Source organism: Mizuhopecten yessoensis, unplaced genomic scaffold, assembly GCF_002113885.1.
Source record: "Mizuhopecten yessoensis strain PY_sf001 unplaced genomic scaffold, ASM211388v2 scaffold715989, whole genome shotgun sequence".
Lineage (NCBI taxonomy): Eukaryota > Metazoa > Mollusca > Bivalvia > Pectinida > Pectinidae > Mizuhopecten > Mizuhopecten yessoensis.
This window is the reverse complement of record NW_018479892.1, coordinates 73506-89757: the sequence shown is the minus strand read 5'-3', so window position 1 is coordinate 89757 and position 16252 is coordinate 73506. Positions and strand designations below refer to the sequence as shown.

The 16252-nt window shown below is 33.0% G+C and overlaps 1 protein-coding gene across 3 annotated transcripts in view; it reads left to right on the top strand.

The window, feature by feature from the left end:
• The first annotated feature begins 9888 nt into the window (after positions 1-9888).
• The window catches only part of LOC110441482 (vesicular glutamate transporter 1-like), a 49826-nt gene continuing 43462 nt past the window's right edge, over positions 9889-16252 (top strand). For all 3 annotated transcript variants that reach the window (XR_002461875.1, XM_021484644.1, XM_021484643.1), the window contains exon 1: positions 9889-10764. Coding sequence is in view for 2 of the 3 variants with exons in the window: in XM_021484644.1 (XP_021340319.1) it covers positions 10721-10764 (44 nt within the window). In the remaining variant the exon portion in view is untranslated. The remainder of the gene's footprint in view (positions 10765-16252) is intronic.

Below are 16252 nucleotides of genomic sequence, written 5' to 3'. Positions count from 1 at the left end.
ATCGCATATTGGATGGCAGGGCTGTTTTAATGTGTGTATCAGAATGTATCAGCTTATTCAATGAATGTATAATGTTCATATTGTTTTGTGTCCAAGATGATATTGATTTGAATTTTGTGATAAAGAGTATATGGTTTTGTTTTGGAACCGGACCAGTTGATAATAAAAGAAGTGATAAAAGTCAAATGCAGTTCGGTTCACGAGAACTATTCATTAATGAATGTACCGGGTTCGTTGTGTGTGCGAAGTTCAGATATTGTCTGACTTTGACCAAATTTGGTAAGGAGGTGCTTTTGCCATTGCGATCTTTCTCTGATGCATCACAATGTTGTGACAATGGGGGCAATTTGGCTGACTTCTGCAATACTCGCCTGATATTTTTTCTGCAGTACTCGCCTAATTATTGTTCTACAGTTTTCGCCTGATAATTATTCTGCAGTCCTCGCCTGATAATTATTCTGCAGTACTCGCCTAATAATTATTCTGCAGTACTCGCCTGATAATTATTCTGCAGTACTCGCCTGATAATTATTCTGCAATACTCGCCTGATAATTATTCTGCAATACTCGCCTGATAATTAATTATCACATGTTACTAGGATGACAACCAATTATTAGTTAAATGATGCGCCAACGACAGTATGCAATTAGTTAAATGATGCGCCAACGACAGTACGTAATTAGTTAAATGATGCGCCAACGACAGTATGTAATTAGTTAAATGATGCGCCAACGACAGAACGTATTAGTTAAATGATGCGCCAACGACAGTACGTAATTAGTTAAATGATGCGCCAACGACAGGACGTATTAGTTAAATGATGCGCCAACGACAGTACGTATTAGTTAAATGATGCGCCAACGACAGTACGTATTAGTTAAATGATGCGCCAACGACAGTACGTATTAGTTAATTGATGCGCCAACGACAGTACGTAATTAGTTGAACGATGCGCCAACGACAGTACGTAATGAGTTAAATGATGCGCCAACGACAGTACGTAATTAGTTAAATGATGCGCCAACGACAGTATGTAATTAGTTTAATGATGCGCCAACGACAGCACGTATTAGTTAAATGATGCGCCAACGACAGTACGTAATGAGTTAAATGATGCGCCAACGACAGGACGGATTAGTTAAATGATGCGCCAATGACATTAAGTATTAGTTAAATGATGCGCCAACGACAATACGTAATAAGTTAAATGATGCGCCAACGACAGTACGTAATTAGTTAAATGATGCGTAAACGACAGTACGTAATAGTTAAATGATGCGCCAACGACAGTACGTATTAGTTAAATGATGCGCCAACGACAGTATGCAATTAGTTAAATGATGGGCCAACGACAGTACGTAATAAGTTAAATGATGCGCCAACGACAGTATGCAATTAGTTAAATGATGCGCCAACGACAGTACGTAATAAGTTAAATGATGCGCCAACGGCAGTACGTAATTAGTTAAATGATGCGCCAACGACAGTTCGTAAGTCGTTAAATGATGCGCCAACGACAGTGCGTAATTAGTAAAATGCCACATACATGTAAATGCATTATTTCTATGTAAAACAAACACGAGAGCTGATCATTTCTTTAAAAAAAACACCAGCAATATTTCATTATTTTAATGAACATTACACAAACGACATTACATCCTTAAAATACGTACGGAAATATGTTGCTGTAAATAATGCACATATGATAGATCACGTGGTCAAATTTCAACGTTACATCGGTCAATGTGTTTTGATCCTGCCAACAGCAAGATGTAGGTCTGTCGGTGAGGTAGACACTTAATTCGTGTTTCTCACTTTATTGCAAAGAGTTGATTATATTATGATCTGTGAGGTACGGTCGCTGTTATACATTGCTAATGGTGTATGATTCCATCTAAATATAGCTGAACCGTTAGGAATACTGAGCCATAACAAGCAGCTACACATACAAATTTCATTATACATACTCGATCAACGCCATACATGTACACGTGGGATTATACAAAAGAGGATCAAGCGATTAGAACTAGAGTAAGGTTGCTGCCAAACTCTACTGATTGTGTTGAACACACAAGTCTGTCATTCATATAAGGGTAAACGTCTAAGAGTGATTTCCATGCGATTAGATGAATTGCTACATCAATTTTACATAATGACACAACTAATAATCATACATGTATTACAGTATAATTGATACAGTGACGGCGTAACAGGTCATATGAATTGCAAAAACGTAGACTAGCTATATAGTATATAGTATCACTATATAGTAACACTAATTATCGCGTGCCATATTTTATATATACCATGAATTAGATACAGCCTTATTTTAGAATAAAATGCCTTTAAAAGGGTACAGCCATTTACTATAATACAGTACCGTTACGAGGGCGCTGATATATATATTTGAAATACCGTTACGAGAGTGGAGTCATTGGGGAATGGCTTCTGACGGATCGTGTATTTACTTAACCATCTGATCCCAGAATGTTGATTACCGTCCTTAGGCTATAACGGCCGGATAATCAATTAATTTGACAATATTAAGCCGTGCACTATAGAGGACTCATCGGTGCTTTTATAACGTCTCAACTTTATCAACTCATTCCCTTGCCTTGACGTATTATGTGTTCGTGTTAAGATTGGCTTGTACCAGGAGGATGCATACAGCTGATCTGGATACAAATATCACTCTACACAGCAACAGTATCTAGTTATCTAATTTCTACTTTGTACTCTATTATCACATACATATAATGTATTACATATCATATCGAATACATGCGATTAAACACTATATTCATAGTAATACATTTTGCTGTGTAATTACGCTAAACAATGGATTTACGGCTTACGTTAAATCAAATTATATTACGTATGGTAATTTTGCCTAATCGTCTGTGATATGAATATCTTAACAACATTTGTCGGATTTGAATTCCTGAAAACAAATTATTAGAAAACCTGTAACTAAACACGATGTCTCGTAAAGCGTCTGACCCGTGTGGACAACCTATCAATCGTGCATGTTCACGACTCGGGAAGGCTCTCATACTCTCAGGGCATGGGTTGTTCGTAACTGTCAGCCTCCCGACCCAATGTGCGCCCGATCACAAGCCAGCATAATGGGTTCCTATTAGCAACGCATTGTAGCCTGTAATTTACCCGACAAAACCCTGGCTAGGAACGACACGACAGGATGTATTGCCCCGAGCTTTGTGATGTGGAGGCATTATGACGCAACTATTGGAGGTTGCAACACAGACGTTATACTGAATTTATACTGCGATATCACCCTGACATGTTACACGAAGGTTACAGCACAGACGTTATACTGAATTTATACTGCGATATCACCCTGACATGTTACACGAAGGTTACAGCACAGACGTTATACTGAATTTATACCGCGATATCATCCTGACATGTTAAACGAAGGTTATAACACAGACGTTATACTGAATTTATACCGCGATATCATCCTGACATGTTACACGAAGGTTACAACACAGACGTTATGCTGAATTTATACCGCGATATCATCCTGACATGTTAACCGAAGGTTATAACACAGACGTTATACTGAATGTTTACCGCGATATCATCCTGACATGTTACACGAAGGATACCACACAGACGTTATACTGAATTTATACCGCGATATCATCCTGACATGTTACACGGAGGTTACAGCACAGACGTTATACTGAATTTATACGGCGATATCATCCTGACATGTTACACGAAGGTTACAACACAGACGTTATGCTGAATTTATACCGCGATATCATCCTGACATGTTAAACGAAGGTTATAACACAGACGTTCTACTGAATTTATACCGCGATATCATCCTGACATATTACACAAAGGTTACAACACAGACGTTATACTGAATTTATAACGCGATATCATCCTGACATGTTACACGAAGGTTACAACACAGACGTTATGCTGAATTTATACCGCGATATCATCCTGACATATTACACAAAGGTTACAACACCGACGTTATACTGAATTTATACCGCGATATCATACTGACATGTTACACGAAGGTTACAACACAGACGTTATGCTGAATTTATACCGCGATATCATCCTGACATGTTAACCGAAGGTTATAACACAGACGTTATACTGAATTTATACCGCGATATCATACTGACATGTTACACGAAGGTTACAACACAGACGTTATACTGAATTGATACCGCAATATCATCCTGACATGTTACATGAAGCACTTTGTCATATCAAACTTCAACCTAACAACATATAAAATTATAAGGAATACAGCTAAGAACGTAAGCACCATATACTATAGGACTGAACGCTACATGTGTAACACAGTTTACTATCAACACGGATTATAACAAATGAATCCTAACCTAATGACAGCACCAAACAGTAATGAAATATCATTATCATTTAAAGTATAATAATAATGCTGACACTTATATAGCAATTCTTCACACATATTTCACAACATACAAAAATATATGATGTATACAGATTCACGACAATATTATACAGAGTTAAACACCAATAGGATATCATAAAGGAATTTAAAATAGATATTATCAAGGGCGCGATAAAATCAAAAATAACTAAGCATCATTTTGGTTTAAAATGGGAACATCCGACTACTTTAAATTATACAATAACATTTATATGGATTGAACACTGAGTAGAAAGCACCACTTTATGTAAAACTTTTGTAAATAATTTAACCACCTAGGCAATGCCATACAGGTTAAATCACCATGGTAACGCCATACAGGTCACATATCACCATGGTAACGCCATACAGATAAACACGTCATACAGGTCACATATCACCATGGTAACGCCATACAGGTAAAATCACCATGGTAACGTCATACAGGTGACATATCACCATGGTAACGTCATACTGGTTAAATCACCATGGTAACGCCATACAGGTGACATATCACCATGGTAACGCCATACAGGTAAAATCACCATTGAAGCGTCACACGGGTTAAAACACACAAACGCTCAGATCTATGAAGCATATTAACATACACATACTGTGTTATTTCTAAATAACTTAAATACTGATACAAAAAATTTTTTTAATGGTTCAACAAATAAATACTACAAAAAGTACTAATCCTTCAATGTTTCAAAATCTTTTGGAGACATTAAAATAATAGCACTTTTGTAGTTTGTCCTACGTTCATAACTCAATAGACGAATTAAACAAATTTGCAATCAGTTAGGTCAAACAAGATTGCTCCTGATTTAAACACTATTTAAAGCTGATTTTTAAGCAGTCTTGTGAATATAAATGTCGAATAATACAGTGAACCGTCATTTTTCTGTGTTTTGTCTTTTTTAAATTGCCAATTTTCATTTCTAATCGCATGGTCTGAATAAGACTTTTGATATACAAATGGCACATGACTGCCCCATTGAAATGTTAGAGTTTTATCTGACTCGATTTTATAGGAAATCGGTATGTCACAATATTTCATAAAAAGTCATCTGATATGGCTTGTATCTGATGTATGAAAATTGGTTCAAATAGAGGCTAATTTTCTGTCGGCGAGATAAGAAATGGTAAATATAGAGCGAGCCCTCGGGAATTGAAGTGGATATGTTGTATGACCGATACACTATGATTACTTTGATCACGCAACATCACAATCCATATAGCATGGCAGGGTTGTAATGTCAAGCGCATGCGTACTGAGAAAGCCGTACGTTGGCGGAAGGGGATTGAATGAATGATGCGCAAATCGGTCACGATCTTATTAGAAAAACCGGAAATGAGACGTTTGTACAATTCTACTAAATCCTTGGTTGAATTATAGGTGTCGAAATGATGAGGTTCCAGTCAGAAATTTCAGGTTGTTTTGATTTGTTTTACAGATGAACATAGAAATCTGCAATTTATTGATAAGCTCTGCATATCTGCATATTTTCAAATACAATGTGGATTATGACGGGAAATCATTTCACTTAACAAGTCTTGTTGTTGTTGATTGAAGCTTAGTCTGTTTGACCAATGAGATTCCTGTAATCTGACTTTCTCCGGTATCCTTGTCAATGACTCTCGAAATATCTGTCAAGTTCGGGGGTTCCGGAAATTAGATGTAATCCGGAGATTGTTAAAGCTAGTATCGGTTGACCACGGTTATATTATCTCAGTGATAAAATAACTCTATGCCGTTAACAACTCGATATTGGAGGTTAAGTTTGCCATAGCGATCCATGTAATTACAACTAGGCCTAACCGTTCTACCCCAATAGAATAGATAGCGATCTGTGGGTAGTTTAATTGGTTTCAGACGATTACAGTGATGGTTAGCGTTTTATATAACCGCAAAAAAAATTGACTGTTTCCGGTATAATATTTTTAAAGTGATGATTGTACACAAACCTCTGACTAGTAATGGTGTGTGTTCTATATAGGAAACATTGGTGATAGTGTTTTTCAGACATTTAATGTGTCAACACAGCGCCACTAGTATCTGTGGATACAAATACTTTTGTAAAAGGGGTAATGGAAGATTATCGCATTGCTTTATCTTATCCTTTTAAAGTACAACTTATTAACATTTAAATGTCGAAAATACACCTGTCTTGAATATAAGGCTGACTAAAAAAGTCCGTAGACATCTCATCGCCGAACAGTCTAGATACAGAGTAAAACACTCATTGCCATTGCCAGACAAACGAGTTAACCCTGTATAACTAGTTCACCAGGAACATATATAGATGTTCTAAATCTCATTTTACGATTAATGAAATATGTAATTTACATAGGAAAAGACGCCGTCACTGGGAATTATTAGAAAGTTGTTTCTTAATCAATTCTGGCACATATAGGTATTCACCAATTTACTGCTATCAAATGTTTATTACACCGCCGCAATACTTGACTTTTCCATTTGGTAAGTTGTATCATATAACTGACAGAATGGATATGACTTCATGAACTTTCGATACTAATGGAACTGACCTGCATTCATACTGTAATAAATGTTTCAAACATTCGTTCTATACGTTGATTCTAAATACATAGCTGTTTATGATCTATCGTGTGTATTCCCTTACATTTGTGGTATTGAAGTGTCTGTATCGTCAGTGAAAACGAAGTTCCTGTAACAGCCTAACGTCACCTAAATGTCTACCTCTAACATTGTTCGAGATGGGGAGAAACACAATGACATTGCTACCAGTGTATCCATCGCTTCATAAATTCTACTTGCACTCGTACCAGTGAAGGTTACTGCTCTTGCTTTCTGTATACTACACATTAATAGTCCAGCCATATCTAACAGTATCACTCACTGGTCTGCTACCATAATCAAGTGTTGATGTAACTGATCCAGTGGGGATGATAAAGGAAGCCTCCTTGTGGATAAGAAGAACAAATGGATGGCCATTAGTTAAACTACCTATCTCCTCAACAATAGAACAAAATAATTCCAAACACAAACGTCAACAGTTTGTCCCAATTTGCCTTTTAATGCCTCAATAACCCGATTGTTACTGAGAGTATCTTCTAGTTGGAGCCGAATACATTACTCACGAGTCGGAGGGGTTTCCTTGAGAGGATCAGAAAGAACGATATAAAGCACTCCTTAAAGACATTCAAGGAGAGAATATCTGCTAAATTCGGGATTATTTGTTTTCTTTTTTAAACTAACATAAGCTTCATATAATGAGGATGTGAGTTAGTACTCTGTTCGATACACATCGGTAGTTATAACGATTTCTATACGGCTCTGTGTTTGAAGGAGAAATTTGTTATGAAGGACAGTAAGCTTTATTAAAGAGGAGTCTGTAAGTAGTGTGCATGGCCTTCAGTCATTATATATGAACCATACTAATGACAAGGTAACATATTCCTTTTCCACGCCAGTCGTACGAATCAATTGTTCATTAACAAAGGTTATTGACAAGTTTCACCAAAAGATTTCAAGGCAAGTATGAACTATGGACGCGCTGTAATCTTCAACGCTACAAGGGTAAGCTAAGAATATTGGTCTTTATTATTAAAGGTACGTAACGCAGAAGGACAGGGCCGCTTTGGTTAGAAGTGGTGTCCGTTGCTTTTGTTTGTACACATAAGTGTAGCGATCTGTCTTTGTTATGCGTCTTCAATCTTCACAATCACATCAAAATGAGGTCCATTATTATGTACAAAACCTTTACGTGTCCTGTCTTCAGGTAAGATTTCTTTGATACGTTGACCATAGGCAATATACACATTTATGTTACTGTATCAATTATTCCTAGCCATTTCGATACTTCATTTTGTTCTGTAAACGGCATCTCGTTGTGTTTTAAACATACATTTACTTATTCAATTATAAATATAAATGGAAACGTTTTCTATACATTTTCGTTTATAAAGCATTTGTTAAATATTGTCACAAGTGTCATTTTCATGAAATGTTTAACCTTGTTTTAATTAAATATGTACCTAGTACATGTTAACAGGCTTTTATGGTCTTCCAACCACAGTTTCTATTTTTTCCACACTTACTAGTAATATATATTATGCAACATCAATGTATTGCGTCATTAATAAGATACTGAACCCCTCTGTTTTGTTGCAAATACGTTTTTTCATATTTCTATATCTATGCACTAAATACACGAGTGAAATTTATTTGAGGCTGACTATGGAAATTTTGTAAAAATAACTTCATGTTTAAACGTGCGTCATTAAAGGTTTGTGAGATAATCTAACTGAAAATCTCCTCACCTCGGATGTGATTGGGAAATAAGAACACTTGGTTATAATTAATCAATGTAGCATTACAGTATTCATTATTACAATTTATAATGTATCTGGTGCATTAGGTTATTTCATCTAATCTTACAATAATCATTTATCATTTATTTGATTTAGTACAGTATTTCTTTACATTCAACAGTTCTTAGGTATAATTTATATGGTACATCACATCATCAATTTAACTCGCGTTAATTGTTTAGTATATATACACTTCAACAAATGTTCCAACTGTTAGTCATCAATCCAACATAAATCAGATCATTGTAGAATTATAAACCTCTAAATAATCAAAGCAGTATTGATATTCCAATGGTGTTCCACAATTCTGTACAATTATCTCAATAAGTCAGTCGATCTGGTTAAATCACTGATGGATGAGGTAACTAATAGGGGCCATGAGATAGTCTATAAATATTCTCATAAACAAACACACGTGATGAGCCAAGATTGCTGTTGGAGATGTCTATGAGTAAACTCCTAGATCATTAGATAACACAAATAATCATATCATTCACTCAGTAATATCACTTCAAGTGGTGCGCTTGATCAATCCTTGTTACAGTTGTGAGAGTTGTCTTGATTGCCTGTTTCATTTTAAAAAAATATTGAAAACACTATAAAATTTACAACAAAGATATTTTATAAATCACTCATAGTCAGATTTATTTATAGTGCTACCTTTTTATATCAGTAAAACAAAATGACTGTTTGTTTATTATTCGTGCTCCTAATCTCCAAAGTTGTTAACGTAGTGACAATATCGTTCAATATGATACAGAAAGACACTGACATTTGACCCTCGTAATAATGTTGAACAATTGTCGACGGACATATAAAATAAAGTAAAGTCGTTGGCGTGGTGCGATTATGTCTGGACCGGTATTTCTACCACCGAGTGTGCCCAGGTGGATAGCTGCATTGCTCTAGAATCAATGCCAGCTTCCATGACCAGGTATGTGGAAGAACAAAATATATGCAGGATCCCATAAACTGGCGGGTAGCAGTCAGTTAATTCGTTTTCCAATAGGCTGTATGCTGTAGGCGCTGCTCCATCACCGCTACTGTAGCATCAGGCTCATTCACAATTGAATAATTTATAAGCACAAATTAATTTTCGATGACTTCTCGTCTTTTTGTCGAGCCGGAGCCTCCGCTGACGAATGGTAGGGGTAGGGTGTTAGTCTGGGTTGGTCCTCTCCTGCCTTTGGTTGGTGCTCGCCAGATACAGTCTACCTTGTTCTGATAACAAAATCGATGTATCTGTTTGGCAGCTCGCGACTGTTAGTACCGTGGAATACTATCTTTCATTTAGATGTGCAATGTAGTGTACAGTATTGTTTGCATCGTTTCAGGCCAATGATCCACGGTTCTTACTCTCAGCACCAGTAATCCTTTACAACAACTAGTTGATGTAAGTTCCGCAACACGGGCATGCACCAATCTCGACTTCGTACCGCTACACTGGAACTTAAATTTTGGACTTTTAAAACTATATTCTACTTTTATCCTGATTCCAGGATCCTCCCTACCAACCTCTAAGTGTCGAGGTCTGTAGAGCTGGAATATATTATGCCAACATCTCACGGGACGTCCATATTTGTCTAGTTGGTCTGATCGGATGCTGCTATTCATAGAAATTTACACAAACCCGGGAGTATGTGGATAGAGAGGAAAGTTTGTTCTTAAGAGGAATGCACGTGCTTATTGCTTTTATTTGATATGGCTGCATAGCATGCACCATTAATTTGATAGTGATCAACGAAAAGAAAGTACTATTCTGTTGGATCATCGTTGGTTATATGAATTGCAGTGAGGTATTATATAAGTGTCGATCAGGCCTATGTGGATCAGCATTAACATAATATATCTGTAGGTTTATAGTTTGTGATCTGTTAATCTCCGGTGACCCCGCCCCCCGGGATTTAACCTCTAACCTCGGAATGGGATCCCTCGCTAAGGAAGTTCTCCGCCTGAGAGACCTAAAGTAAGTGTAGTAACAGCAGTTACCATGAATTTATTTCTTTTCAACGATATAATGTTCTATGTCTCAATAGGATTAACATTGCAAGTGTTTCTCTTCCTGTGAACGCTTTACAATACAACGCTAGTTTTAATGGAAAATGGTCCGTTTTTAATTACAATGAAATATATTTGAACTGAAAATATACTGCTTTACAAGTGATTCGCATTATGTAATCTTTTTAAACGTTACTTAATCGTAATATGTAATTCTAGTTACCCTTCAAAAAGACAAAAAGTTATATATTAAACCTGCTTCATCTTCAGAAGACAGAAATTTTAATGCTAACGGGGCTATTTTTAAATTATCCCTAAACACATCCGTAAAATTTCCTCTGCTTCATTCATTGCTATATCAATATGATAAAATAACTTTAGATTAAATGAAAGGTTATGGTATTGATATTTATATTAAATCGTTTGATACCTAGTGTTAATCGTTGTTAATTATATTTTATCCCTGTCATGTAAAGTGGAGTTTAGTTGTGTACTGTGTGACCCCTGGTTGTCCGATATGAAAGCACACACGTGTCGCCGAGAGGTTGATAGGCGTGTGCGTGTAATACTGGCAGCACAGTACCGTCTCCAGTCCTTTGGGACCCTACCGTACGTGGATAATGACAAATCTATGACACTGGATTGTCTGATAAACAGATAAGGCATTTTGCTGGACCCCTGTATTGTTGCTAATTAACCATCAACATTGATCCGCTCTAAAACTTATTTGTTAATATTATACTAACATTGGCATTGACGTAAGTTAGAAAAATTAAACCGGACTCTTTGTCTCAATAGACTTTAAGAAGTCATTTGTACGGACAATTTGGAAACCTGTAAAATATTTTGAAAGAACATAAACATGTTACCGGTATAGTGGTATATATTCGATGTTGGTGTAATCTTTAACATGTTACCGGAAAGTGTTATATATCTATCATGTGTTTGTGTAAAATGTAAGCAATAGATTTGTATTACTTTTGTATGAAATATTTTGATGAAATTTGTAAGTGTATATTCCATCGTCTATCATATAGTATCAGTTATACAATATACACTTACTATCTCCTTGTACCAATCGTATTATACATTATACACTTACTATCTCCTTGTACCAATCGTATTATACATTATACACTTACTATCTCCTTGTACCAATCGTATTATACATCATACACTTTATATCTCCTTGTACCAATCGTATTATACATTATACACTTACTATCTCCTTGTACCAATCGTATTATACATTATACACTTCCTATCTCCTTGCTCCTTACATTATACACTCCTTGTACCAATCGTATAATACATTATACACTTACTATCTCCTTGTACCAATCGTATTATACATTATACACTTTATATACCCTTGTATCAATCGTATTATACATTATACACTTACTATCTCCTTGTGCCAATCGTATTATACATTATACACTTTATATACCCTTGTACCAATCGTATTATACATTATACACTTACTATCTCCTTGCTCCTTACATTATACACTCCTTGTACCAATCGTATTTATACATTATACACTTTATATCCTATTGTAGCAATCGTTTTTATACATTATACACTTTATATTACCTTGTATCAATCTTATTATACATTATACACATTATCTCCTTGTAGCAATCGTATTTATACATTATACACTTTATATCCACTTGAATCAATCGTATTATATATCAAACACTTATATTCTCTTGTATCAATCTTATTTATTAATGATATACTTAAACATATACTTGTGTTTTCTATAATTTCATATTTCTTAAACTACATTCGTATTTTCACGATTAATAGAAACAGTACAACATTTTAAATTATTGTCCGTCTAATTTTACAGCCTTACACATTTCATTTTATGGTATTTAATATGTCCTTTTAATTAAAAATATATTTGCATGCTTTTGCATGGCTTATGAAACAAAACCACCCTTTACGATGAAATGCGAATAACAACATTTTAATATTTTTATAAGTGTGGTTACATAAAATATCATTTTTTTCCCCCACCTTTCTCAACCAGCAATATGTTATTCTTAATTTTTATTTTTAATCGTCATTATGTCTGATCGTCGGTACTGGACCATGAATCCAAATGGAGATTTATATCATACTACAGTTTTATATTATCTAACCTAGAATACTACATATTATATTATCTAACCTAGAATACTACAGTTTTTTTATTATCTAACATAGAATACTACATTTTATATTATCTAACATAGAATACTATAATTTTATATTATCTGACAAAGAATACTATAATTTTATATTATCAAACAGAGATTACTACAGTTTATATTATCTAACGTAGAACACTACAGTTTTATATTATCTGACATAGAATACTACAATTTATATTATCTAACCTATAATACTACATATTATATTATCTAACCCAGAATACTACATATTCTATTATATAACATTGAATACTACATTTTAAATTATCTAACATAGAATACTACACTTTCATATTACCAAACATAGAATACTACATTTTAAATTATCTAACATAGAATACTATAATTTTATATTATCTAACATAGAATACTACAGTTGTATATTATCTAACATAGAATACTACATTTTTATATTATCTAACATAGAATACTACAGTTTTATATTATCTGACATAGAATATTATAATTTTATATTATCTAACATAGAATACTACATTTTATATCATCTAACATAGAATACTATAATTTTATATTATCTAACATAGAATACTACAGTTGTATATTATCTAACATAGAATACTACATTTTTATATTATCTAACATAGAATACTACAGTTTTATATTATCTGACATAGAATATTAAAATTTTATATTATCTAACATAGAATTCTACATTTTATATTATCTAACTTAGACTACTATAATTTTATATTATCTAACATAGAATACTACAATTTTATATTATCTAACATAGAATACTACAATTTTATATTATCTGACAAAGAATACTATAATTTTATATTATCTAACATAAAATACTACATTTTATATTATCTAACATAGAATACTATAAGTTTATATCATCTAACGTAGAATACTACAGTTGTATATTATCTAACATAGAATACTATAGTTTTATATTATCTAACATAGAATACTATAGTTTTATATTATCTAACATAAAATACTACAATTTTATATTGTCTAAGATAGAATACTACAGTTTCATATTATCTAACATTGAATACTATAATTTTATATCATCTAATATAGAATACTATTGTTTTGTATTATCTAACATAGAATAGTATAATTTTATATCATCTAAAATAGAATACTTCAGTTTTAAAATATCTAACATAGAATACTATAATTTTATATTATCTAGCATAGAATACTTCAGTTTTATATTATCTAACATAGAATACTATAGTTTTATATTATCTAACATAGAATACTATAGTTTTATATTATCTAACATAGAATACTTCAGTTTTATAGTATCTTACATAGAATGCTTCAGTTTTATATTATCTAACATAGAATACTACAATTTTATATTATCTAAAAAAGAATACTACAGTTTTATATTATCTAACATAGAATACTATAATTTTAAATTATCTAACATAGAATACTTCAGTTTTAAATTATCTAACATAGAATACTTCAGTTTTATATTATCTAACATAGAATGCTTCAGTTTTATATGATCTAACATAGAATACTACAATTTTATATTATCTAACATAGAATGCTTTAGTTTTATATTATCTAACATAGAATACTACAGTTATATATTATCTAACATAGAATTCTATAATTTAATATTATCTTACAGATAATGCTTCTGTTTAATATTATCTAACATAGAATACTATGGTTTTATATTATCTAACATAGAATACTACAGTTTTATATTATCTAACATAGAATACTTTCATTTTATATGATCTAACATAGATTACTTCAGTTTTCTATTATCTAACATAGAATGCTTCAGTTTTCTATTATCTAACGTAGAATACTTCAGTTTTATATTATCTAACATAGAATACTACAGTTTCATACTACCTTACATAGAATACTTCAGTTTTATATTATCTAACATAGAATGCTTCAGTTTTATATTATCTAACATAGAATACTACAATTTTATAATTTCTAACATAGAATACAACAATTTTATATGATCTAACATAGAATACTACAATTTTATATTATCTAACATAGAATACTACAATTTTATTATCTAACATAGAATACAACAATTTAAATTATCTAACATAGAATACAACAATTTGTATTACCTAACATAGAATACAACAATTTTATATTACCTAACATAGAATACTACACTTTCATACTACCTAACATAGAATACAACAATTTATATTACCTAACATAGAATACTACATTTTCATATTACCTAACATAGAATACTACACTTTTATATTACCTAACATAAAATACTACACTTTCATATTACCTAACATAGAATACTACACTTTCATATTACCTAACATAGAATACTACACTTTCATATAACCTAACATAGAATACTACATTTTCATATTACCTAACATAGAATACTACACTTTCATATTACCTTACATAAAATACTACACTTTCACATTACCTTACATAGAATACTACACTTTCATATTACCTAACATAGAATACTACACTTTCATATTACCTAACATTGAATACTACACTTTCATATAACCTAACATAGAATACTACACTTTCATGTTACCTCAAGTCAAAACCAAAATAGTTATCGACACTTATTAGGATGGGACCAACAACTAGCTTCCTTTCCTACTCTATATATAAGTAAGATTTATTTCTGTTTAACATAGTAAAACAGATTTTGTGCATAACAGCTCTCACTTTCTAGAAACAGTAGTTGAAACCACTATATCGGTTAAATACTTATCCTCAAAGTATCCGATCTGATATCCTTATCTTACAGTAAGTAGCGGTTACATGTACGATCCTAGTATCTATGGTGACAATGCCCAAGTAAAACAGACAAAATCAATGTCCAATTTGAGTTAAACTGTCAATGTTTACTTTATCTGATAACGTCAATGCCTACATGTAACTATTTATAGATTATAATACATTCGTACCTTAATGCTTAACTAATAATGTACATGTTTAAAGTAATGCTGACTGGTTTATAATGTCCATATTTGCTTTATCACAGGATGAAATTACAATCGATTTGTTTTTGGTGTCCAAGCTTTTGAATAAGAAATTAGGTGTTACAGTTGATCAGTTTCTAGTGTTGCGTCTAAGTATCCATCATTGTGATATGACACAATCAACAAGGTCTCGGTGTCCAGGCCTGTCTACGTCAGTACGCCAATGACTTCGTGCATTCCTTGTTCACGCTGTGTTCAGCGGCAAATCGATAAACACTGGAACAATAATTAAATTTCGTAGTAATTCGATGAGTAACGT